We start from the raw sequence: 26,569 nt of genomic DNA, 5'->3' as shown, positions 1-26,569 counted from the left end.
CTTTCCTTCTCCGTGCAGAATGAATGGCTGCTGAGCTCCATTTTAAACCTAGGAGGGCAGCTTCCCCCTTCGTTCAATTCCATCCATTCATTAGCACCTCTCCACCACTCCCTCACTTCCTTTAATTTCCCTCTTGCCTTCACCATTGCGATGTTACTCTTCCCCCCCCAAGATCCAGGGGGTGAAGCAGGAGTCCTGCAGCATCTTCCCCTCCTCCCATACCTGCCAGCAGGGCCCATAATAGCAGGGTTTAGGGAGAGCTCTGCTTGTTGCAGGTCTATTCAGAGCACACCAACGCTCATCATCCCATGGTCCATGGCAGCTCCTGGCTCCAGAGCAGGGTGGAGAGTGCATTGGGAAGGAGAATGGGGAACAGCTCCTTCCAGCCTGTTCAGTGGGGCACAGTGAGAGCTGCTTAGTGAGGAGCCCTTTTGCTTTCCCGCAGGTGGCAGCTGCTTCTAAAGGCCACTTTGGTTTTTACCCAACAGCTCGGGTATTGGCAAAGGGCCCAATGTGACACCCATGGGCCCTGCCTCAGAACTGCCCTAACAGGAGTTTCTCCAACCCCCTAAGTCATGCCCAAGCCCCCATGATCTGGAGCTGTGGTGATTCCTTGGGCCTGTGAGCAGTGTGGGCAGGCAGGAATCTTAAACCTAGCCAGAGCAGCCTTCAGGGCAGGGGTGTGCAATTCCTGCAATCTCACTCAGAGGATAACCAGCTGGGCCAGGGCCCTGTGCTGCATCCTGGAGGTAGTGGGAGGCAGATGTTGCTCCTTAGACTTGGCTTAGGCCACGTAAACCAAGCAAGGAGCTGACTTGCCGCTTACAGCTTTCAAAGGCAGGGAAATTCAGATCTGGCACTGGAGTTAATCCAGCTGCAGAATTCTCTCCTCCCCCATGCACACATGTTCAAAGAGATCCTCACAGCTCCATTGCCAAGCACTTAGGCCATCAATCTCCTGGGCCAGACCCTCAGCACCAAGGGGAAGAGCTCCTCCTCCCCAGCTCCCATGGACTGCCTGCTTTCTCAATCAACTATATTTGCGTGCTTTGTATGTCAGAGCCCTCTCCCTGCAACTGGTGGGTGTAAGACCTGCCTACACCACCATGGCGCTGGGCTGAGCTCAGCTTCCAGCTCGGCTGGGAGCAAACCTTCTTTTGGTTTGCTAGAGCTGTTGCCTGTGGACGCCACCGAAAAGCTGGGGCAAAGTGGAACTTCAGCGATGAGTACACAGTGAGTCATCTGAAGGGGTGTCTAGTCACATCCTGGTGCACGCACAAAGAGAAGGGCTTGAGTGCCTGAGAGCCATCTCATCCTGCACCCTACCTCTAGCGGCAGTGCTGAGGTCGGATCCTGACACTCCTGTGTAACTCTGAACTGCTAAACCAGGTGACAGCAGCTCCAGCCACCTCGCTCCTCTGGGTTGCACTGCGTCTCTGGGGATGGGATGGGACCTGATGCACTAACCCAGGTCTCACTGCAAAGTCCATTATTGACTCTTGAGGCTTTCCTTGCCCCGCCCCTCCCCCCACGGCCATCATTTTGGGATGAGTGCAGTCAACCCCAGAGGAAGGGCAAGCTGGCATCGCCCCTCTGTACTCCCAAGCTCCAGAGGGGCTATAACCCACTACCCTTAGGCCTAAGACCCACCTGAGCCTGTGTGCCAGAAATGGATTCCTGGGGCACTGATCCAGGCTCTATCTCCCTCGTGTATGGGTGTGTGGTGATGGGAGCAACCTAGAACGGCTCTGGGTTACTTTGAGACATAAGACACTATTGCAGGGGTCGGCAACCTTTCAGAAGTGGTGTGCTGAGTTTTCATTTATTTACTCTAATTTAAGGTTTCGCGTGCCAGTAATACATTTTTCGAAGGTCTCTTTCTATAAGTCTATAATACATAACTAAACTATTGTTGTATGTAAAGTAAAAATAAGGTTTTTAAAATGTTTAAGAAGCTTCATTTAAAATTAAATTTAAAACGCAGAGCCCCCCCCAACCCACTGGCCAGGACCCGGGCAGTGTGAGTGCCACTGAAAATCAGTTTGCGTGCCGCCTTTGGCACGTGTGCCATAGGTTGCCTACCCCTGCATTAGTGGAAGGTAAGGTGGTGGTTGTCATCACTTCCCTGAGGGGCCCTGCCTGGGATAACCAGGAGGTAGCAGGCCTTCTTCTGGCTATTGGCCTAAACAGCTGCCCTTATTCCTGCCTACAGCTGAGCTGTGACCTGGGGAGGGGACAGCATGTCTCACTGACACCCCCAAGCTCATTGCTCAGGGTCCTGCAGGGGCGTGCTAGATGGCTGTGTCCTGAGGTTTGCTACCAGTGGGCTGGGCTGGGTTGTACAGCGTGAGTGGCTATCAGTCTACACAGGTCTAGAAGGAATGCAGCTCTTGGGACGGCAGAGCCGGCTCCCTGGCCCAGCTGCTGTATCGGACACCGGCCCCTGCCTCAGCCAGGAGGCGTGTTGAGTCACGCTCTGCGGATACTAAGCTGCATCCTACACAAGTCTGAATGAATGAGCACTTTGGTGCTTGTCTGGGTTGCATCTGGATTCATTCATGTTTTCCTGGCAGCAGGGGCTGCAGAGAACTCCTCTCCTTTGTACTCCTCCTGCCTGTTTCCTTGCAGCCCCTCTGTGCCATCCTTGTTGGGAGAGCTCTTGCATGAGAGCCACATAGGTCTAGTCTTTGAACGAAATGACACACCAGATACACAGTGCTGTTGCTGAGGGGCTAGTGGGTTAATCTTGAGCACAGCTGCCACCAGCTGAGATGGGTGCTTACAAGCCATGTCCCATATGTAAAAGGCTGCACCCACAAAGGCCAGAAACCTCATTTCCTGTCTGCATTTGGCCTTCTGCACAATGAGTTTGGGGCGGGGGGGCTCAGCCTAACTCTTGGGGCTGTTTGTTTGCATCCATAAAACACGGCCCAATTGCAGAGCATTGCAGGTCTCTGCACAAGGGGAGCTCTGGGAGTGGAACAGCAGCAGGACCGAGGGGCATCAACCGAGGTATGTGGGACCTAGAATAGTGGTTGTGCAACAGGCCAGGAGCAAGGGGCGTCAGCAGAGCTGTGTGCTGTGCCTGACTCCAGCTAGCACTGTCACTCCCCCATTTTTATAAGCACTAACATTTGCCCAAGAACTTAACCCCCTTGCTGCCCCCTAAGATCCTGAACAACCTACCACAGAGGTTCAGCTGACTTAATGGCCATACTGGCCAAGACGCCTGTCCCGCCCTGCTCACCCCTCTCACAGTCAGTTCCCAATCTCTTGATTTCCTGCACCTCATTTCCCTGCATGGCAGCAAGTGAGGTACAAGGACTAGCACAGAGCCGTTCTTCTTGCACTAAACATGCCTGTGCCCTGGGACAGGAGCCAGTGCCTTGACACCCTATGCTGCCTATAAAACAGGTCCTCAGAGCATGCTTGCCTCGAGAGACAGGGTTTGTCTGTTCAGCTTTAATTCAAGCAGTGCCAAAGTGCCCTCAAGGCTGCTAATTAAGCTGCCTTTTAGAGGCAAGAGTTTTCCTTTTATGGTCTGATAAGTACTGTTAGTCATATTTATCTGGGCCAGCTGAGCCCGCTGCACCTTCCCTGCAGAGCTGCCGTGGGTCTGACCCACCTGGTGAGCCGCCCCTGCCTGGTACAGAATGTATCCCTCTTGCAGCACATCGGTAATTAGAGGCGGAGCTGTACAGTTTCTAACCTGTGCGTCTCTGGACAGGGCCTGAGTGCACAGATCCAGCACCAACAGAGGCTTGTTAGGGACCTAGGTACGTGCTGCTAAGCAAAGGGGATCAGTCACTCTTCTGCCCAAGGCTTGTGAGGCAGGATTTTCAGTGGATGCTCGATAGCCTGGGCAGCTGTTCAAACAGTCAACGTACCCTTACTCCCTGCTCTTGCAGATGGGGTATTAGCATTGCTGCCAAAGGCCTGGACACACCAGTGAAACACTGGCCCTTCCAGTCCCAGGGTATGGATCCCTCTCAGTGCACAGCAACCCTCCGCCGCTCCCTAGGGTGGGGGACACTTCTCTAATCTGTTTTAGGGTAGCGGTAAGAGGTGCTGCATGACCTCTGCATGGCCACTTTGCCTGGCTACCTTATTGAAGGAGCTGAATGGCTCAGAGGAATCCCCTCGTGTTTCTGTTCCCCGTCTGCAGTGGCCCACCAGTGAGGCTGTCTGGCAGCTCGTGTGAAAGGAGTGGGTGGATCAGTCCAGAATGGGCATTGGGCAGGTGTCCATATCCCAGCACTGGCACCAACAGGCCCCCTTATAGGCACCCTCAGCTGAGTGACAAAGGATTGAAAGAGGCATGGAGATGACTGCTGCTTCCCCTGGGGGGTCTCTCCAGGACAGGGCTGAGCCCATATTGGCGTGGCACAGCATGGAGTGGAGCCTGCCGTGCTGCTGGATCTGTTCTGAGGCTATGCTGGCTGCAGTGCTGTCACCCCCGCCTCTTTCACAACACTGCTGCCCCCCCCAGCCCCACTCAGGGAGTGCTGTGCTTTGGGGTCCTTAGCCTGGTGGAAAGCAGACAAAGGCTGTGCTTGTTACACTGTGCGTGTCAGAGGGGGAGCCAAACCCTGTGGTTTTCCCCCAACTCTGCTCTCCCTTCTTCTGCCACCAGCCTTTCTCTAGCTGCTTTGTTGAGCCAGACGCTTTCCACAGGAACAGCTGCTGAAAACAAAACAGCGTGTGCACCAGGGTGCTCGTCCTGCCAAGGTAGCGCAGGGACAGGGGCGCGGGCTGGGGGAGGAGAGTTTTCCTGAATGCTTTGTTGATATGGCAGATTCCTCTGGGATGAGCCTCGCACTGCTCAACAGCATGGGTGGTCCCGCCCTGTCTAGTTGGAAGACGGACTGAGGGGAGGCCTGGCACGACTGCAGCATGGCCCACTGTCCCCAGGGGAGTTACAGCCAGCACTGGCACTACCCATGTCCCTGGCTCTTGGGCTGTCTTTCCTTGCTTCCTGCTGCAGGACCCCACCGAACCCGCCTTCCCTCGCTGCCTGCATTCTCACGCTGTGCTGCACTGCAAGCTGGTCCCTCCTCTCAGGCCTGGGGAGCAAGGGAGCTGGTTGCCCGGGGAGCAAGGGAGCTGGTTGCCCAGGGAGCCTCTCCTCTCCTCAGGGGCTGGTGTGTTGGAGAGTTCCTGGCAGGGAGCCCACAGTATGAACCCAAACTGGTTACAGCAGCACCAGTGACCTCTGCTTGGCCTGGCTCCTTTAGTGAAAGCCCTGGCCTCTCCACCTGGCTCCTGAGACGCCTGCACCTCACTCCTCTGCCCTGAATCTGGCTCATTAGGTTACTAGAGCAGGGTCTGTGCTATGCTTGCGCTCAGCAGAGGGTAGAAAGGCAGAGCTCTCCTGGGGAGCTCTCCTGCATGGAATCGGCCCTGAGCAGCAAACAGGCCCCTCCACACCAACCTGCCTTATCCGCACAGTCACACATGTGCATACTCACACACTATTCAGTGCATGTGCACTGGGCACAGCCCCACGTATTAACCCCCCACGGAGGGGGTTGCGCACGGACCCATGCGCACGTCCACAAACAAACAAGCACAAGAACCAAAGACACGTGCATTTGCACAGAAGAGCACGGCTGCCTCACATGTGCGCTCCAACCCAGCTGTGCTCTGAATCCAGGCTGAGGAGGGGCCAGTCTCCAGACCCCGCTGTTGTAGTGGAAGGGCGCAGCCTGCTTGGCAGAAACAGAGCGGTGCCAGGCCTGGATGTTTCCAGTGAAGATGGCTCGTTACCTAGGAGACCCAAATATCTGCCTGAGAACAGCCCCCAACTCCCTGTGCTGTGCTGGCTGCAGTCAGACCAGGATGGAGGAAGGAGCATTTCCAGGCTCAAGGGAAGGAGAAGGGAGGCTCCCGACAAGGGAGAGGGAGGCCTGGCAGCACCCAGCACAGGTACGTGAGTCCACCCTCCGTTCCCTCCCCCTGCATGCTCTGAGGGGCTGGCAAGCTCTGGCCACAGGACTGGGGTGAGGTTCACAGCCGGGGCAGGAGAGGGTACTAGCTGCTGGAGCCTGCTAAATGGGAGGTGCCCAGAGCCAGACACAAACCCTGCCTTGCAGGGGCGGTTAGTGGGGTTGTCACTGTTGGATCCTTTGGAATGGAGTTTTGGGAAGCGCCTGCCCAAACAATCCCTGTTTCTATTCTTGCTCTGCCAGGCCTTTGCCAAGCGCTGGCTCCTCTCCCCCTTGCTGGCTGGCAGAGCTTCTGTGGGATCTGAACAACGGCAGAGAGCAGCCCAGCTGTTCTGAGCTGGGACCCCAGCCTCAAGCACTTGCCAGGTCCTCGATACTGACTCACTCAAGATCTGTCACCTGGCAGGGGGAGGATGTGTGCTCTGCTTGGGGGGAGGGGAACCTTCATTTGCATGCCCCCTCTCTGTCTCCCATGATTCGGCTGCTGCAGTCAGTGATGGATTATGTCTGCCCACCCAGCTGGCAAAGGGTCAGAATTTCCCAGGGGCACGCTGGCAGCAGCTTGCAGCACCCGTACAGTGCTGTCGCCTGAGTTCATTCCCTGCATGCTGATTCCTGGCAGTGGGTAGGGCTTGGATGATTCCTGCAGCAGCATTTGTCTTATTATTGTTCCTTTCTAGTGCCCGACACAGTGTAAGCGCTTGCAGTGGGAATCTAGTAGCTAATGCTGAAATGGGCTGGTGCTCTTGGCAGCCCCAGGTTTGCTGACCTCAAACAGCAGTTCGTGTGCCCTGGGAAATGTCGGGTCCCAAAGAGCTTGGTTTTCACTTTTCTTCTCCATCTGACCTGTAGCTACCCACCCTCACTGTTAGTGCAGCCCACAGGGTTGCCCCGCCTGGCACCCGGTTTAGCAGAGTGGGTGTAAAACATGGCCAGATCAGCGTGGCAGCATCCAGCCTTCACTCTGCACAAGTGGGAACGACTCCAGCAGCTGCACAGCAGTGGAACCAGGCCCACCATTCCTGGTCATGGCTCCCATTTCCATAATGACAGGCAGTGACGGATTGAGGCCTGAAGCACCCTCCGATGCACAGAAGCAGCACCCTAACTATTGCCATCAGTACTGTCCCTCCTGCTACTCTTTCCTCCCCAGACAGCAGGGCTGGGGCCCTGCATCTTTGGCCAAACCAGGCCCACATTGAACTTGAGCTGGCTTGTCTGACTGAGGTTGTGCTAGGCTCCTCAGCCTTGTTTTATAGCTCTCAGTGCTGAGCACGGTCAAAATCTTCTGTGGGGGAGAGGAGGAGCCTGGGCAGTGAGGCCTGTAGGAGATTCTTTAGGTGTCCAGGGAGAAGCTGGTCTGGAGCCACAGGTCAATGTTTTGCCTGTCTGGGATGTCAGTTTGGCTGCCTTTGGAACTCCAGACTCAAGAGTTTATGAGAAGAAAAGCTGCTTTGCCACAGCTTCTAGCCCCCTGGGAAGTGTGGGCTGGTGAAGGCTTGTCCAAGGGCCCCTGTGGGGCTGAGCCTGCCAGGAAATGGCCAAGTGGGCTTAAAACTCCCCCAGCCCTGAATGGTGCACTGAGCCCTCTTACCCAGCATGGGCCCCAGACACAGAAATGCATCAGCAGAGCACTGGCCTTGATTCTCAGAGTGAGAGAGCAGCTCCTAGCATGTTGCATTGACTTGGTTAGTAGCTGTAATAGACCAGACAGACTTCTTGGGAGAAGGTGAGTGGGAAAATGCCAGTTCAGACCCCCAGATGCTTGGCGACAGGCTGCTGACAGTGCCAGATGTGTCACTTCCAATGAGCGGTGTGCCATGTGCTAGAATGCACCCTCTGTGGCTGCTTCCTGGCAGTAGCCTCTATTGTGTTATGGGATATCTTTCCTTGGCTTAGATGCACTCATGGCCGGAGAGGAGATTACCTGTGCTCCAGCTGGACTGAAGCACACTGCTGGCGCATGACACACAGCAGCCATGTGGTCTCCCCACCATGCTTCAGGGGTAGGAGAGTGTTCTGCATGCAGAGCACTTGGCTCAGCTGGCAGTTCTTAGTGTGGGAGCTTTAACAGTGGAGCAGGGAAGAGCTGACCCCGAGGCTGGTTGCGGGCCCTTTGCTTTGTCCCACAGCCCAGTGCAAGGAGAGACCCTTACGGATGTCTAGGAGATTCTCCCCTTCCCACTGGGCGGAACTCCGAGCCTTTGGGCCCACAGCGTGTGCCCTTACTGCCAGGCCCTGGACACATGACTGCGTTCTCTTACTCTCCCCGAATGTACTGCAGGCTGCCTTGGGGAGCAGCCGGTTTGTGAAGCCAGGCTCTTTTCTGGAGTGGCTCCCCCCATTCTAAGCTGGCTCCAGCTGGAGTGAATCCTTCATTCTGGGAGAGTGACTCTCCTGCGGGGCCTGCTCTCAGCAGAGCAAGTGGGTGAGGTAACCCTGCTGGAGGAGCTGCAGGACTGGGAAGTGCTCTGGAGACATTCCTGGAGCATGTCCCAACGAGCCCCTCAGGCAAAGCAGAGATTCCGCAGCTCCCTTCTCTGGCCATCTCTGTCCTGGCCCTGTGGCTCGCCCCACTTCCTCTGCTCACTGACCTTTGAGGAGGTCTCTTTGTTTCCTCTCTAATAGACTCTGCAGCCAAGTTGCTTCTAAGCCCCAGCCAGGAAGATGTGAGATGCCGTGTCAGAGCAGTCACTGGCCCATCAGCCCCATCTCCTGCCAGAGCCAATACCATCTGCTTCAGAGCATGAGAGAGAGCAGGGAACAGGCTCCCTGTTGGATTTGCCCAACTGCCCCAGGGTCTCTAACATCCCTGCCGGAGCAATGAAACTCTTCCCCTTTCCTCCACAGCCTCCCCGTTATGGTCACCATCCTTCTGGAACAGGCAGATGAGACAAGGTTCAGGGGCTGCCTATCCCTTGCTCTAGAGAAGCTGTAGTGCTGGGAAATGCTGCCCTGCCCTGTACCAGGCAATGCTGGAGCTGCCCCACCCAGGAGCTCAAGGAGTCCAGGACGCTCCTATGCTATGGCTGGGATTCCTGGATCACTGGTTCTGCCCCACTGCCCCCACACCTACAAATCTGACATGCAGCTCTAGGCCCCTTTGTCTCAGGTGTGCAGCCTCACAGTGTGTTGGGGACAGCCTGAAGGGCGGGCAGGCAGGCAGGGAGAGCACCATGGGGGCTCCCTGCTTTGTTCTATCCCACAGCATTACTGCCATCAGGGGTACCCTAGTGATGGGAGGGGAAAGGAGGCACCTCCCCCTGTACTCACACTCCCCTACAGCTGTGAGCTGGTCTCTACCCTAACTGCAGCTGGCCAGCTGGGAGAAGGGATCTCAAGGTAATAGAGCATGTGGCACTGGGGGCTGAATAAGGGCTCTCTGGGTATCATAACAGAGCTGCAGCATGGGGCTGGGCACTGGCTCAGAGCTTCCAGGGGCTTGTTTCCCATTCAGCCTGTGCCATTCAGGCCATAGTTTCCCAGGTGCTGAGGAGCTCAGAGCTATTTCTGTGGCTGCTCTTGGTTCCTCCCATACACAGTGTCAGCCATTGGCAAGGCTTGGAGCCTTACTGGGGGTTAATGAGGCCGTTCCCTACCTGGGGCTCAACAGCTGTGTCTGCATTTGCCCGACAGTGGGGATCCCGAGCCGAGGGCTGCCCTGGCACAGCATCCGTACATGATCCCTACTGCCTGGCGTGAGTCACTGTCTGCTCTGGGCCTCCCTCATACCAGCCGTGGTGAGTCTCTTGGAATCAGTGCAAGCCCCGAGGGGGACGGCTGCCTGGCAAGGGGCTAGCTGCCTTCCTGCCCAGCGCAGGCTTGGCGTGCAGCTGCTGGCTGTGCCAAGCTGCAGCTGGTGGGGGGCTGGACTATGGGCAGCTGGGGGCTGGGTCTGGGGAAGAGCTCCATGGTGGTGAGGCAAAGAGGAGCCCTGGGGGCTGGACAGTAAGTGTGTTTGTAGTGCTAATGCCCAGGCCAGGGCCAGGGAAAGGGAAATGAAGAGCACAGGGGAACTCTGGGCTGCAGGTGAGAGCCCAAAGTATTAATACCACTCACCAGCTCAGCTCGCACTAAGCCAATGTCTCCTGAGGTGGCCCTGCCTCCCCTCCTCTGAGCCAGCAGTAGGAAGGCAAGGACCAATGATGCCGTTACATTCACTGGCAAGGATTCATCTCCACCGGCCTGGCCCTGGCCCCAACTGCCCCCAGCTAAGCCTGGGCTGCCATTGTTCTGGGTGCTGTACTCACAGGGCACCTCGCCTGGACAGCCCCCTGGCTGTGGAGGTGGAAGGTGACCAATCTACCCACTACGCTCCCCCACCTGGAGACAGATGTTCTCACTGTGAAGATCACAGCTCAGCTCAGGCATGGCTGGGGCGAGCAGGAGGCCGGGGCCCAGCATTGCTGCTGTCCCTTCCCTCTCACTGCACAGATGCCATTATTGCCGCTTGTTGCTGTAGGTCCAGCATCTTTGCATCCTGCCAGTCTGCACCCCTGAGTCCCACCAGCCAGCCCCAAGAGGCTCCCTCCTCTCCCCCACGGACAGCTAGGCCTGAGATGCAGAAACGTGTGACAGGCGTCCTCTCTCTCTTGTGCTCTGGGTGCAGAGGGAAAACTTTCATTTGTTTCAGTGACAGCAGAGATCAGCCAGTGCTGTGCGCTTTAGAAAGTCCCCCCTCCTCCTCACAAGGGAGCCCTCTGGTACAGGCCATAAGGACTCTCCTTCATGGCCCCTCTTCTCTAGGTGGATTGTTTAGTCCTCCTGAGAGAGGCAGAGCACTGTATGACCTGTAGTGGGAATGTGGTCAGCTCTATGCTTTGGGGGAGAGGGAATCTAAGCTGACTGTTATCTGCCTGTCTGAAATAAGGGCAAAGTTTTGCTGCAGGCTGGATATGAGGAAGGAGCAAAGGACCCTGTATCTGAGGCCAGACCAAACCCATGTCCTGCTATTGTCCCCACTATAGCTCTAAGCAAGCTCCCACTTCCCCACTGGGAACCATTCCGCTGTAGGTCGCTAGCCACCTTCCCTGTAGAAAATTGGGCCTCTTGCCTGATTTTGCTCAATCCTTGGTGGGAGGGGGAAGGTCTTTTCTCTGGGGGGTGAGTGGGTGGGGAGGTTGGCTGCTGCTTCTGCACAAAGAATGTGCTGGAAAGCTTGGGCATGACTGCACACGACCTCTGGCGCTGTTTGTAAAGGCCAGTGTTAGGGAAATTGCATGGAGTTAACCCCGTAGGCTTTATTCTATGCATTTGTAAGCACCCTAAGGGCAGTGTGGGGACGTGTTTGTCCTGGAATTATCCTCCCCGGCATTTCAATCAGGAGTCCTCTACCCTTATGGAGAGGTGGGAGAAAGAGGAGCTTTTCCCCTCTGTTCTCTTCCGTGTCCCCAGAGCAGGGAGCAGTCCCCTGACCTCCAAGAGCACTGGTGGAGAGCCGTGCTGGAATTGTGCCTGATTTATCTTATCAGTGTGGATGTGCCTGATGGACATGTGATTGATTTCATTGCACACAGAGTCTCAGAAATTATAACTAATTATGTCTCAATGGCCATTTATAGATGCAATTACTAGGGTTGTAGGCCCAATTTCCAAAACCGGGTGTGCAATAATGTGCCCAAATCAGGTAGCTGTCTGTACAAATGGGCCTAATTAACCAGCTGTAAGTGCAAGGGCATGATCTGCATGTGCAGTTATGGTAATTGCTCATGCACATTGGGGGCAGACATTTGACAATCTGGCCCGTTACCACCAGTTCTATGGAGCAGATACACAGACCATCACTGAGACTTTAATGACTGTGTTACATACAGGTGGGAAGGCAGCAGACCTGCCAGGCAGAAAGTAACTGGTAGGTAGTTATTTTTTAGTACCAGTTTGGTTGCTGCTGGATTTTCCTACCTAGCTTTGGCTCCTGCCCTGCTGGGGAGGCTGTTAATAGAGAAGGGGAGTACCTGAAATTGATACGCACAGCCTGTTCGCAGCTGTGGGTAAAGCTGGTAATGTGTGTAATTCACAACAGGGTTGGCAGCACCCCCAGCCTTACTGGTCCTGCGGAGCCACCACTGCCTACCCTCTTCTCCCCTGCAGGATGGAGAGATCCCATCAGCAGCCTGAATATGGTAGGGGTCCCATACCTGATGCTCCACTGCAAACTGGGGCAGGTTGGAACCAGACAAGCTGGGGGTGGTGGAGGTTGAGGCCTGTGGATTCTAAGCAGGGGTGCAATTAGGGAGAGCAGCCCCTACAGAAAGGGAGGTGGTGTCTCTGCTCTCTTTAATTTTCTCGCCTTGCTCCTCCCTCTGCAGTAATTACCACTGCAGAAGCTTTCTGGCACCAATGTGAGCCGAGCTGTGGGCCCCTTTCCACCCAGCACATTCTGTGCACCCTCCTCCTGCCTGTGTCCTACTCTGGCAGTGTAGCACCTTCCTGTCATTGCTTGTGTGAGAGAATTAGTGTCCCTGCCCCGAGCTGCTCCCGCCTAGTTCCCAGCTTAGCCCAGAGTAACTGCAGCCTGCACAGCCTTGCTTGGAGGGTGCAATGTGGCTCAGGTGAGCCCACTCCCAGCCAGGAAGTCTTAACCCTGGCCTACAAGGTGCTGTCTGGAACCTCCCTTCCCCAAGGCTCTGGGCCCACAGGCACAGCATGGAAACCAGTCAAGTCCACTCAGTGAGTGTAGCCAGCCCAGTATCCCTGCCCTTACCTCATGCCCATTACTGCAGTAACTAAGGGTCTGAGTGTATGGCCTTAGGCCAAGCCTCACATTTGTAGTGTCCAGGGCGTGCCAGGTGCTGCCCTGCTAATTAGAGAAATGACACAGTGGGGGGAGGGATAAAATCCAGCAGCTCAAGCCCCCTAGGCCTGGCATAGACACCTGCATGGCTCGATTCTGTCTGCTAGTCCACTGGTGGTTGGGGGACTCGAGGGATTGCAGTGGGGAGGAGCTAACTGTAGGCAGGGAGGGAAGGACAGCAGCTGCAGCCCTGCTGCCATGCGGGACCGCCTGGCCCCAGTCATTGGTGGTGGCCCAGCAGGCTCAGTCCTGGGTTTGCTCTGTTCCCCTGGGCAGGAGCATAGACAGAAGAACTGCGAGGGGGAACCACCTGGTGAACAGAAGGAAACAAGGTGTTGAAGGGAAGCTGCTGGGGTTGGTGAAGTGAGCAGGTGGATGCAGACTGACAGAGAAGGGCCCTTTTCTGACTACGCTGAGCATGAGTCACAGCCCCCTCTCTCTCCCCGATCTCAGCCAGCCGCATGGAACGCCTTAGCCCCCCCGCTCCCTGTGTGAGGGTCCTGCAGCCAAGGCTTACCCCGGCTCTTCATGAGAACTATGGGTAGCAGCTGAGCCAGAAAGGAGCCCCTGCTTTGTAATGGGGGGTCTCTAGATAATAGATGGTGCAGTGAGTGCGCTAGCTGTGCATCTCTGGGAGCTCTGCATGGCTGCCCTGCCTGCCCCTGAGGCCTTTTCCAGCTCAGTTGTGGGGAACGAAGACTGGAGCCCAGGGGAAGCTGTTCCATTGAGGTGAGGCCTGAGCAGGGAGCATCAGGGGCTTTTCCTTCCACTTGATATTAGCAGGGAAAAGGGCATGATGAGTCCCTCCTCAGCCCCAGTCTGGCTACACCTGTGCTGCAAGCAGTACCCCTGGGCTAGTGGGAGGTATCTTGGGTGAATTCCTTCCACAGACGGTACAGGACAAATGGTCTCAGGTCCCTCACAGCTCAGAGCTTCCATCTCAGCCACTGCCCAGCTGGCTCATCCCCTTCCCGGCTCTGCTCAGTGACACGCCAAGGGGGAGGGGGAGAGAGCACATGCCATGCTCAGCTCCTTGGGACACAGCAGCTGGAGTCCAACTCGCCCTCCTGCCCCCCATCCAGTAGAACTTTGACCAGCTTTCCCTGAGCGTGCTCCAGTCCCTGTCCAGCCCCATGTGCATGGGATAGGAGGGTCCAAATCAACAGAGCTGCATGGCAAGATTGGGGCTGGGATAGCCAGGGGGCATGCTGTGGGTGTGGACCAAGGGGCACTGGCAGAGCTGTGTGGGGTCCCAGGACTAGAATAGGTGGGAGGGGGGCTGTGGGTGTGAATGGAGAGGCACTGGCAGAGCTGTGTGGGGTCCCAGAGCTAGAATGGCTGGGGGTGTGAATGGAGGGGCACTGGCAGAGCTGTGTGGGGTCCCAGGACTAGAATAGCAGGGGTGGGGGATGACTTAACCCAACCCAAGGGAGCTCCAAAGGCAGATGAAGGGAGGGTCTGATGCCAGCGCCACCTGCCCAGTAGTTGCCCTGTTCCGAGTTTGTGGCTCTCGCTCCACGGGCCCATTGCTGAGTGCCTGTGGAGCAGGGAGGCCTGCAAGCTGCCTGCAGGCAGATTCCTCGAGTTCCTCTCCCGGTGAGGTATCCGGGCCCCAGAGGAACTGCACCTCGACTGACATACCTGGCAGGAGGCAGGATCTTGGGGGTGGGGGGGTTAAGGGGAGAGATGGGGCAGGTTGATGATGACGCATACCTTTCCCTTCATGGCTTTGGCAGTTGGAGGAACGCTAGGCATGGGAGGGGGCAGGGGAAGGAGGAGCGTGGTGAGTCATTCACACCTGGTGCTCTCCCTCTGCAGAAGGGAGCCTTTGGGCCTGGAGGCCACATGCAGGATTCCTTTCCTGGCACCGCTGGCGGGGGGGTCATGAAGCATCTAATCTGGTGACTAGGAAAGCAGCACGGGCTGCCTGCTGCAGCCCCCATCTCCTGTGGCCCTGATGGGGCCAGACGGGACAGGGGCACTCAGCTCTCTGGGGTTTGCCCTGGGATCCTCACAGCTCAGAGCCACTGCTATCCCCCTTCTGACTTTCTGTTGCCAGCCACTGCTGCTAGCGGAGATGGCTCCCCAGTCTGTCCTAGCACTGCAGGACACTGGCCTAGAGGGGCTGCTCCCACACTGAAACTGGGATGCCACTGGCACAGAGGGGCTGCTAGGGCTGCTCTGGGAGATGTGTCCTGGGCCGGGGGCCTCCGTCCACTCTGCATGGGGTCCGAGTCAGTCATGATGCAGCACCTGTGCAGGCCCATCCCCCTTCTCTTTTAGGCTGTGTGGCTTGTGCTGTGCTCTGCAGTGATGCCATCCAGATGCTGCGAGGCCTCATCCCTCTCTATGAAGCCCCTGCTGTGCATGGGCACCTGGCCAAGCCTTGCCATGCCAGCTGGTTACTTGGAGCCCATGGTGGCTGGCAGAGCCCAGGGTGACTCTCGGAGCAGCACTTTCACAGCAGCAGGCCCTCAGCCAGGACTCCTTTCCACTGGGAGCTGGGATGCCCTTGGCTCCTGGCAGCTTCTCAGAAGCTGCCGAGGCCCATCTCTTGGCACACGCCTTCCCCCAGCCGTGACGCCACAATTCCCAACAGTGCTTCTGTGGATCTGTGTCTACAAGCGGGGCCGTGAGGACATGGGTAAACACCATGCTGTGGAGATGTGCACTGCTGTGGAGCTGCCAGGCACTGAACCTCTTACTGTGGCTGCCCCATGGACGTTGGCGATGGGGGGTGTCAAATTCTGAGCTGTTTCAGCCATTGCATCTAGGCAATCCTCCTCTCAAAGAATCTGCCATTCCTGCTCTGGGCCTGGGGCCAACTACAGAGCTCTTGGCAGCTGCCTCTGCTCCTTGTTTAATGAAGCCCCTCTTCTAATTGGGACAGGCTTCCCTGCCTTCATTGGATGGGCTGCTGAGCAGGAGACTGCTCCCATTTGGATGGCAGATGGGAGGAGGGCACAGGGATCACCCTGATTACAGAGCATGGTGCAGTGTGTGTGTATGTACAGTTAGCCACCTCAACACCCAGAACCAGGCCCACCCAGAGCTTAGTCAACAAGGGAAGCTAAAGGCCATCAGTCCTGGAGCTACTGACCGTGTAGGGGAGGGGACTGAACACAGGTCTATATGCAAAGAAGTGCTAATGAGGTGGCATGGGATGCTCTTGATGCTGTGCCTTTAAGAGGGAGCTGGGAGCTGACAGCCCCTCCCCGGCCTTTGAAACTGTGTGTCTGGAAAAGTGCTTCAGGAGCCCAGGCCAGGCTGCATCTCTGCGAGGGCAGAAGGCCCCAAGTGGGTGCACTGGATACAGCTTTGAAGGTGCATTGGATGTGGGGTTCCGTGGCGCTACTCAGGGTAACGGGCCTCCACCCCCTGCTGGAAGATGCACATGGACCTGCTTATCACTCTTGAAGGAGTGGAAGGGGGAGTTCCTGAGCCTGCAGGATCTGTGCCTCCAAGAGAGGAGGCGAGGACACAGGTATACCAAAGGCCTGGAGGAGGAGGAGGGAGGTGGCTCGGTTCCTGCTGGGAAGATGTGGCAACAATGCAGCTGTTTCTGAGGTGCATCCTGCCCTGAGCTGCTGTAGTGTGGGGAGAAGCCACTGGGTTCTTGCCCTGCTGGGGTGGGACCCACGATAGAGGATAAGTCAGAGAGAAGCCATGGGGCAGTAACAGGACTGGGAACATGACGCAGCATTTGGGGTGCCCTTAAGCCCACTGTGAGGGGAGGAGGATTGACTAGAGGGATACCCTTTGGGGTGGGGAGGGCAGAGGATCTCCAAAAGGAGCTGACATTGGTCAGGTGATGAGAATGTTCCCAATCATGCTAGAGAAGAGACCCAAGTCCTCCTGCCCCAGGGCACAGCCCAGCCCCTAACTGCTGGGTGTTGGGAAGAGACTTCCCTGTGGGCAGGGTATCCCAGAGCTGCCTGCTGCAGGGTTCCTGCACGATTTCTGGAGCAGACACTGCTGGCGCTGTAGGAGGCGGGATACCTGCTCTCTGGATCACTAGTTCAGCCCAGTAGGAAATTCCATAGCCCATCTCCTCTCAATTTGGCTCCCTATGAAACTTAACATGAGCTCAACAGCCTGGAAAACTGAGCATGCCCTCTGGGGTTCCAAGGTCAGTGATGTTCCCCATAACAGCTCCACAATGCCCCTCCTCATGGACTAATCTTGATTATTGGTCTCCCTCTGCACCTGGCCTTTCTGAAAGCTAAGATTCCAGGACTCGCATGTCTAGGACTGGTTGCAGAGTAATCCAGCACCATTCTCCATAGGAGTCGCCACCTGGGAACCATCTAGTCTAGCTTTCTCCATCCTGGCATACAGAACCAAGGGCAGCCTGTCTCTGATAGTGTTTAATTCTGTTTTGAAATGTACTCTGTGGTGTTCTGTAATATCATGCAGCAGTGAGTTCCATGGGTTAACTGCAAGTTACATAAGAAGCTGTTCCTTTGACTAGATGTGTGACCCTTTGTCCCAGTGTTGAGGGATGTGGGGAAGAGAGGCCCCTGGTTTCTTGGCCAGTGTGCACACTGCTAGGAACCGAGCAGCCTGGGAGCCCCAGCATCTCCTGTTTGTTTTCTTTCCAGTGGTCATTCTGGATAATCTAATTTAGTGCTGGAGCCATCCTGCCGGCTGCTTGTTTGTTGAAGACATTTCTCTGATGACTCTCTCTGGTGGCTTAACCGATCTGAGCATGTGAGCGGGGCTGCAGCTGAGGCTCCCGGAACTCCCCAGACTCCCTTGACAGGATGGGAACAGCAAAGCCACTTGGGCCAACGCCACGTAGCCCAGGATGGCTGATGTCTCTAGCGCCTGCTGAACTTTACCAGGCTTGCAAAGTCATGGCTAGGACCAGACCAGGAGGATGGGACTTACCCAGTCCAGCCCTTCTGTGGCTCCATTCCCCCTTGCAGCCTGGTTCAGCCCTGTCCAGACTGCCCTCTGGAGCAAGCCAGGATCAGGAGAGGGCTTTTAGCCATGCAGTACACTGGTGCCTGCGGAATGGGAGCAGTCAGGGGTTGGTCAAATGGTCCAATGAAAGTTCAGTGGAGAATTAACCTTCCGTGCTGCTGGAGTGATCGAAGTAGCCTGTCCTGTCTGGTGGGGTCCTGGGCCCTTTAATCGCCTTTGTGGAAACTCCCAAGGCAGAGGTGCTTTAAAAGGGACCCTGGGAATTGCTTTGAAACCAAGTGGGGCCTTTCTAGCCTTCTCATGAACTGGACACAGAGCCCCTGGGGGGAAGGGAATGGCCTCTCCTCAAGGTTCCTTGTAGCATAATGGGCTCCTAGTCTTGGCCGGAGCCTCTAGGTGCTTCTACATAATGAATGGCAGCCCAGCAGTGTGGGCATGGAGCCTTGTGCTGATCTCCAATTGGTGGGGGCTGGGGGGGTCTGCTAATTCTTCATGTTAGGTGGTGACTGGTGGGTGGGGAGGCAGAGTGCTAACTGATTGGGGCCCAGAGGCAGATGACTGGTAATTCTCTGCTTGTGAGGAGAGCAGGATGATACCTGGTCACCTCATGCTGCAGTGAGGTGTTGGCCCCACCGCCCTCTGCTGGTTAGCCTGCCTCAAACCTGCCTGTCTGTGGGTCAGTCCCCTCTCTTCCAGCTGAGCTTCCCTTTAGTTCACCAGGCAGAAGTTGGGAGTGCTGGAGTCAAAGGACAAAGTGCATGGAGTGAGCCTGCTGCCCTAGAGAGCCAAGGGTGGGGGGAACTAGCATTGCTTTATCGCAGGGACTGAGGTTAAATCATGCCTACAGCAATAGTTTTGAAAGGTGCCTTTTTCCTTATAGGACTGGTCATGTGGAACTGTAATGAACAGACAACCCAATGCAAAATCACCAGGGGTGCAAGGTGAATTGGATTTAAAAGCAGATAATGCACAGTCCCCTGCCTGATTCGGAGCATTAGCTGACCACACTGTCCTGTCTCCTTGCAGAAAGGATAGTACATATCGTGGCATTGTATGGATTCTTGCACCTTCCTCTGAAGCATCTGGTACTGGCTTTTGCTGGAGACAGGAAACTGGCCTAGATGAGCTAATCAGTCTGATCTACCGTGACTAGGGCTACAGAACACTTGATGCTCCTAGTTGTGAGTACCTGAAGTGCTTAAGTACTGCAGGGGTGCGAGCACCGTGGAAATACCTAGTGAAGTAGACACTGGTCTGGACGGACTGTTGTTCTGACTGGGTATGGGAGAGAAGGGGAGACAGGATTGTTCTGGTGGGGTAACTTTGATTACATTTTATTTTAGCATTAGCCCAAGAGGCCCCAGGCTGGGTTAGCTCATGAGAGCCAGGGATTTACACCAGAAGCAGAATGGATCCAGTCTCTCTTGTTGGGATTTGTCTTAGAAAAGTTGCTGGTTGTGTCTCACTGAGTGACTTCCCTGTGCCTGGATTGAAAATGCAGCTGGATAATGTTATGACGATACATAAGATTTGTAACTAAAATGAGAGGAGAATCAATCTTCATGCTCTAATACATAAACTACTCATAGCAGGGGTCAGGAAGACCCCCCCCCACACACATACACATCATGTACAGTATTACACAATTAGCCAGCTGCATAATGGGCAGGTTACACATTCCTCAAGAACATCAGCAACTGGCTTCTTCCAGGCAGGGCACAGAGCTGATGGAGTCAGTGGCCTCTGGTTTCTCAGTCTCTTGTTTCAAATGTGGCCAGTGTCGATTCTGTTGGTTAACTCCATTTGTGTGGCCAAATGGGCTGCTCCTCTGGACAGACAGAACTACCCGATTATCCTTCGTGAGGTTATATGGCTGGGGTGGGCCCACGCTATGCCACACAGCCCTCCCACCCAACACTGGAACCCTGCCTCAATTTCCTATGGCCAGAGCCCCCCCAGACCTGCTATGCTCAGGGCCCCCCCAAGGACTGTGCCACAATTGCACAGCACCCTGCTCATCACCCCTGCCCAGGGCCCCCCTGCCCATAGCCTCCCCCACAGAACCCCCACTCCCTAGTGCCCCAACACACAGAGATCTTCCCTGCCCCCTCACAGCCCAGCCCACACACACCCCCAGCCCTCCAGAGACCCACTCCCCCATGTCCTGCCTCTTGGCCACACTCACCAGCCCTGCTGGGAGGTGACTGTGTCTGCTGGGCTGAGCCAGCAGTGCAGCCAGGACTGGTCACAGGGTGGGGAATCACTCCGGCCCCTTGGGAGTGGCGTGATCAGCCAGGCCAGGGCCTGCCCCAGCCAGGCTCCCTCAGGACCCACTTGCCTGGAGGGGCCCAGCCAAGCCCCCCACACTGTCCCCTGCCCCGACTGGCCAGGCTTCTACACCAGTCCCAGGCGGTTCAGCTCTAGGGAGACAGGGGTGGCACCACAGGTGGTGGGAAGTAGAGACTGCCCGGAGCAGAGGTACACTGGGGTCCAGCCAGGGGGCAGCGAGGGGGTGGAGAGGAGCCCTCCTGAGAGGAGCAATTATGTGTGTGCAGGGGAGCCAGCAGGCTGACGGGATCTCAGGGCACAGTGCAAGCAGAGCAGGCCTGGGCCCCTTCTGAGCATGGGCCCGGCTCCATGGAGCCACTGTGGGGTGAAGCGGGATTTGGAAGCCCAAAGAAGTCTCCCAACTGACTATCCTAGGTCCTTGCTATGGGATGGGGAGGAGGGGCCAGCACTGCTTAAACACTGGAATAAATTGCCTATGGAGGTTGGGGATTTTTAAGAGCAGGTTAGACAAACATCTGTAAGGAATGGTCTAGATAATACTTCCATGAGTACAGAGGACTGGAGTAGGTGACCTCTCCAGTTCTATGTTTCTCACCCTGTCCAGATTAATGTGTGTAGGGGGGGACGACCAGTGCACCTTTGCCCTGACCTGGGGGACCCTCTAGTTAAAGCTGGCCCCAAATGCCAATTTTCCATGGGAAATTTGAACCAAAAATAAATCACTCCCCCCCCCCGAGTTTCTAGTGAATTTTTCCAGTTTTTCAACAAAAACGGAACCCAAATGCCTACATTTTTTTTCAATTGTCAAAAACCTTTCTGGGGAGAGATGCTCAGTGGTGAAAAACCCAACCCCCCAAGTGTTAACAGAACCTAGATAGTTTGACTACAGAAGCTGGATGCTGATTTTTCATTAAGAAATCGAAACATTACCAGCCAAGGGAAAGTTCTCTGGAAAATGTTCATTTTGTCAACCAGCCTTTTCGGGGGTGGGGGTGTGGGTGAGGTTGTTGAGTCTATGTGGACCAGCCCTGCCTGTTGGGGTCCTGAGGTGGGTTCAGTCTCCTCAGCCCCCTGACCAAAAGGAGCTGTGGGTTGGCTTTCCTGATCTGGCCAAAGAAGGATCTGAGCTGAGACCCATCCTTGCTTCTTAAGGCCCCTTCGGCCTCCATCAGCGTGGGCCAGGACCCAGCCTCCAGTGGCCACCATCTGCCCCATTCACTGCCCCGGCTCAGTTGCTCTGCTAGATCAAAGGCCATCGCTGTCCCTCAAAGGCACAGGCTGGAGCTGCTGCCTCCCCGGGGATGTCCCGTTTTCCTCGGCAGGGAAGGCCCGGTGTCTTGGTTGGAGCTGGAGGCTCCCGTCCCGGGTGTGGCCGGCTGAGCTCCACTCCCCGCGCCCTGACACGCGAGCAGGGGAGCAGCCCCTTGCACCTGGGAGGGCCGGGTGGCCATTGGCTGCCGCGGGAGCAGGGGCTGGGCCGGGGGTGCAGCCTGCAGCGCTTTGCCCAAAAGCTGGGGCCCCGGCTTACTGGTGGAGGGGTCGGGGGGCACAGAGGAGAGAGGCAGGAGCCGGAAGGAGGCAGGGACTGGCCCCCCTGGCAGCAGCTTCTCCGGGACTCTCTCCAGCCTCCCTCTCCACTGCTCGGGGAGCCGCGGGAGTTTCCTCCCCGATGCGCGGCGGGCAAGGAGCGCGGCGATCTCGCTGAGGGGCCGGGGCCGGGTCCCAGCCCGACTCGCAGAGGCGTGAGAGCCGGGATTTGCGGAGTCTGCTGGCGGGCAGCAGGTAACGCCGCGCCGCTCCCTGGGGGAGCCCGGGCAGGGGCAGCAGCTGCAGGGCTGCGATGGGAACCAGGTGGCTGGGGGCCCCCGGGGAATCCCAGGGCCTTTCTGTGCAGCCGGGCTTGTCTCTCGTGCGCCTCTGCCCCCTCCGGGGCGGGAACAGCCCCAGCAGGAGCCTCCCTAGCCCCAGAGCGCCCTGGACACACGGTTCCCTCTTCACCAGCGCTGGGAGCTTTCCAGGGGAAACCCCTGGTCTGGTCAGTTTCATCCGCGGAGGCTTCCCCTTAGCTCCAGCTCCCCTCCCACGCGCTGCCCCTGCAGCCTGCTGCCCATTCCCCCGCCCCGCGCGCTCGGGGAGCTCTTTGGGTGCCCCGTGGCTTTGCAGGCACCCAGCAGAAGGGTGGTCTTGGGTCCGAGCAGAGTCCTCCCGACATGGCTTCCCGGGCAGGAGACCAGTTCTGTGGGGAGATGGGGGGAGCTGCCCTGAGTGGGAGGCTTAGCCAGTGTGCACCGGTGCTGTGGTCCCCATCCTGTTGGAGCTCCCTGTATAAGCTTGTCCCAGGGTATGTCAGGGGAAACTGCTTACCTGGGACTGGTGAGGGACAGGGGCCAAAAGATGGGGATGGGGAGACAGGAAGGGGCAATGCATCCTGGACAGCTGAGCTGACTCTCCACTCTGGAGCTGGCAGGGGTTTGAGGAAAGGACAGGTTACAGAGCTCTTTGGACCATCTCTCTCAGGCTCTGGGTTTGCCTTGACTTTCACTGGGGCCCAGTACATGCAAAGGGAGAGGGACGTCAGCCAGGCAACCCTTAACAAACAGTTACAGGGAGGAAACGGGAGAAGTAAGATCCGAAGGGATCCCGCTCAAGCATTCACACTTATAGCAGTGCACACTATTGCACGCTCACACTGCTGTGCATGCTTGCACTCTCAACTATGCACAGTCACATACTTGCATTGCAACCACAACCATCCGCTCATCCGCTGAGGGTCAGAACAGCGCACGCTCATGCTGTTGCACACTCACAGCTGCACACTTGCACTCTTGGGTGTACACAGCCTGGTTGGAGAGAGCTGGGAATTGCTGCTGGGAAGCAGGAAGGCCTGAGGTTGGCAGGCCGGCGCGGGGTTGTTAGCTCGCTGCCTTGGTGTGAGTGTGTGCAGTGACACTTCTGCCAGGGGAACCTGCCCTGCCCATTCCCCTCTCCCCGGAGCTGGGGAACCCATGTCCTGCTGAAACTTGGCTTCTCTCCTTCCCAAGGGGACAGAATTGTGCCATGCTGGAGAGGTGGCCCCTCCTCATTGGGGCTGGAATCAGGGGTTCTGGCTTTGCTGATTAAAAGCTCCAACAGGGGACCTGTGCCTCTACCCCTGCCTCCTGTCCTTTGCCCCTCACTTTCTCTGACCTCTTCTCCTGCATTCCTGGCCCCCCTCCCCCCAGCTCCTCTTGGTGTCAATGTGAATCCCGGGGAGACAGATCACAGATGTATAAATGAGCCTGGATACTCTCCTGTTTGGATTCTTTGGGATAGTCTCAGCTCATTGAAGAGGGGGCATCTGATCTCCTGGCCTGGCTGTGCTGGGCAGGGTTTGTTGGTGCCCCAGAAGCTCTTACTTTCAGGTGTTTCTGGTTTGATCTACTTTGTTAGTCTCTAGACCCTGCTTGGAGCTGCTCATGGGGGGAAAGTGCCTGCTTGGTGTTGCCTAGGAGCAGAAGGGGTGTGTGGCTCCTGTGCAGCTGAAGAAAGAGGTGGAAGGTGATGGCTAACATGTGTGGTCCCTCAGCCCTGGCTGTGCCTCTGTCCCCATTGGAAAGCTGGACTCTGCATTGCTGAGGGTGCAATGGCCCTCCTTAGCTGTCTCAGGGCTGCACTGCTCCAGCTACATGTTAGAGGGAGGAGCAAGAGCCCCATTTGCATTGCATGAGAGCCCTCGATTCCCAGGCTTCTGCCAGTGCAGATTTGTAGAGAAGTTCCCATCCCTCCTGGCCTGCAGCACTAACAGCTCTTCTGGCCCAGCCGTAGACCTTGGGGTTGGATCTGGTGTTCATCAGCTGTGGGGGCGAGAGAAGCAGTGCCCCCCATCGTTAATGCATGTGAGCCTGTGCCAGCTGCAGAGTTTTAATGGGCCTGGATTCCAGGCACGTGTTCAGCCCATGTTGGAAGGGAGCCCTCAGCAGATCTGGCTGAGAGGAGTTTCCCCTCCTCTTTGGCTGGCTCTGCCAATACCTGTCCTCCCTGTTCTGGATGGCACCACATGTGCAGCACTCCAGGCTCCTCACCAAACCACTGCAACATGCAATAACGCAGCCCAGGTCCATCTGACCCATTCCTGGGCACTGCCAAGGCTTCTCCCTTTTACAGCTCTATGCAGAACAGCCCAAGCTGCTTTAAAGGGAAAGATCCCAGAGCCCAGGGCTGCGATGCAGAGAACAAACTCCCCTCTGCCTCCTCGAGCAGATCCCTGTATGACATGGCTAAGGCTCACTGGCTTGGGGAGGGGGGCAGGAGGAAGGGAGTGTTGGGTAAAGCTTGCACTGCTGCTGGCTTCTCTTCGGGGAGGCAACATGGTCCCATGGGTAGAGCACGGGGCAGTGGAGAGACCTGGGTTCCATTCCCAGCACTGATGCTGACTTGCTGTGTGTCCTTCCCCTCTGCACGATGGAGATAAGAATGCTGCTGACCCTCCCCTTTGAGAGCTAGCAGTGGAAAAGTGCAGTGTGAGGCCCAAGTATCAGCCAGGCTGCCAGTCAGGCCATTCGCCAGCTCTGAACTCGAGGCAAATGAGAGAAGCTAAGTGCGGGGGAGAGTTTCCTCCCCAAATGGGCTGGGCTCTTGCTGCCTTCCGTGGGCTCGTCCTCAGGCTGAACTCCCACCCGTTTCACCAACCATGGGATGATTTAAACTGGGGAAGCTTTGGATGCGGCTTTCAATCTGTCAGTGTTTAAATCTGGCTCACATCAGTTAATAACTGACTACTCCCATGGGAGTGTGTCCACATGGGCCTGCACCAGTTTATCTAAACCAGTGCAACATCCCACATTAGTCAAACCAGTGCAACACTATGTGCAGAGCAAGCCTCAATATCCCCTTTATGGGCATTAGTGGATGCCTGAAGCCCGAGGTGGGGTAGGGGAGAGGATTGGTATATGTGGGGGATGGGTTTAGCTTGCAGTTACCCTCTGCCTTTAATGATGGTTACTGCAGCCTCTCTCCATTCTCCATCTTGGGGTGCAGTGCTCGGGGAAATGGGAGCTCTTACAAACTGCCACCAAAGTTCCAGGGAGCCCTTGGTGCCAGGTTTCATCCTTTCTCGCCCCTCCGTGAGTTCCCCCAGTCCGTGTGCTGCTGCCAATCCCTCTGCTCTGTTGCTGAGTTGCTTGGGTACGGGCTGGGACACAGAAGAGCTCAAACAGAGAGAAATAAGTGAAAGGGACATAAAAACAAGCCAATTCTGTGGTAGTCTAGCTCTTTCCTATGGTGCCAGAGCAGGAATGTTATACTGGATTGAGCCCAACAGCCTGTCATATCTGGTGTCTGACTGCAGGACGGATGGAGGGTCGATCTAGACCATTACCTGCTCTTCTCTAGAGACCAGTGGGGGATGGTGCTTTTGATAGAAAATAAATTGTCCCTCCCACACCCAGGCCTATGCATAAGTGCACAGCATTATCCTGGGGTAGAGATTTCTTCACTCACCTATTCAAGCTGGTGATAACTCTATTTTCTGAAGCATCAGGATCAATGGCCCTTGAGGTAGTCTTTGTCCCAGCTGGTGTCACTGCAGATGCTGTTCTTATTCAGATAAATGTCTAACCCTTAGTGGAATCTTCCTAAACTACTTTCCTCTGTAATATCCTGCATCAGCAAGTTCCACAGATTAACAGTGTCTGTTTTTTTTATTAGTTAAATTTGTTGCCCTTCAGCTTGAGTGAATTAATGCACACTGGAGGGAATCATTTGAATGAATCACACCTGTTGCTGGGTTCTAAATGAACTGTGACAGCTCAGGGAAAAGTCAAGTACGTCACTGTGGACAGCTTTGAGATGTCTGACTATCAGAAAAAGCAAACCGAATGGCAAGGTGCATAAGGAGTGGGCTAGGAGACAATACTGAATAATAATAATGCTGCAAGGACTAGGATGCCTCCGTGTAAATGAGTACCAACATGTCAGCTGGAATCTGTTTTCGGTTCTGGTAATCTCAGAAAAGATCCAGCAATGGGGAGAGACTGCCCACGGAGAGGTGACATGATGGGGACATTGTATTTCAGAGAACAGGGATGCTCTCCCCTGGTGTTTCGCAGCCTTCTGAGGTGGTGACCCCATACCCAAAATAAAAACTGTTGGTGATCCCCTTCCATCACTTAAATTGGCTACAGAAGTCAGAGTATCAAAGGAGCAATGCTGAGCTGCCTCAATGTGTGAATGTGGTCAGAGGCTGCCAGAGAAAACTTGACCATGAAGGGTCTGGATGTGTCAGGCATGGGGGAGCTTCAGACTGTAATGAAATTGGCAGCGCTGTGTGACACTCCTGCCCCCATGGGTTGGAAAAACACTGCTCTAGACGTACGCAAAATAGTGACTGGTTTAGAGATGGCAGATGAGGTCGCCTATACACCCTGCCTCCTGGCACAAGAACATGGGGCCAGCCAATGGAAACTGAACGCCAGCTTGTTTAGAACTGACCAAAGGAAACACTTTTCAACCCAGTGAACCTGGAGAACTTGCTGCCACGAGGAGTCGTTGTGGCCCAGAACTCAGCACAATTCAAACCCAGATTAGACCTTTATATAGACAATAAGAGCGTCCATGGTTACTCAGACAGCAAAAAATG

At 55.9% G+C, this 26,569-nt stretch overlaps 1 protein-coding gene across 8 annotated transcripts in view; it reads left to right on the top strand.

The window, feature by feature from the left end:
* The first annotated feature begins 5,612 nt into the window (after positions 1-5,612).
* The window catches only part of COL7A1 (collagen type VII alpha 1 chain), a 119,342-nt gene continuing 98,385 nt past the window's right edge, over positions 5,613-26,569 (top strand). Inside the window, exons 1-2 of one of the 8 annotated variants that reach the window (XM_043518878.1) lie at positions 9,472-9,685; positions 19,008-19,192. In XM_043518878.1, the coding sequence (XP_043374813.1) occupies positions 19,073-19,192 (120 nt within the window). In that variant the 5' untranslated portion in view covers positions 9,472-9,685; positions 19,008-19,072. Of the gene's footprint in view, positions 5,926-9,471; positions 9,686-16,005; positions 16,223-18,696; positions 19,193-21,479; positions 21,736-26,569 lie in introns of those variants that run through there. The other 7 variants (XM_043518879.1, XM_038410204.2, XM_043518881.1 and 4 more) reach the window with 7 other exon arrangements.

The sequence above is a fragment of the Dermochelys coriacea genome, chromosome 7 (genome assembly GCF_009764565.3).
Source record: "Dermochelys coriacea isolate rDerCor1 chromosome 7, rDerCor1.pri.v4, whole genome shotgun sequence".
NCBI classification, from domain to species: Eukaryota; Metazoa; Chordata; order Testudines; family Dermochelyidae; genus Dermochelys; species Dermochelys coriacea.
This window is presented reverse-complemented; position numbering and strand designations above follow the sequence as displayed.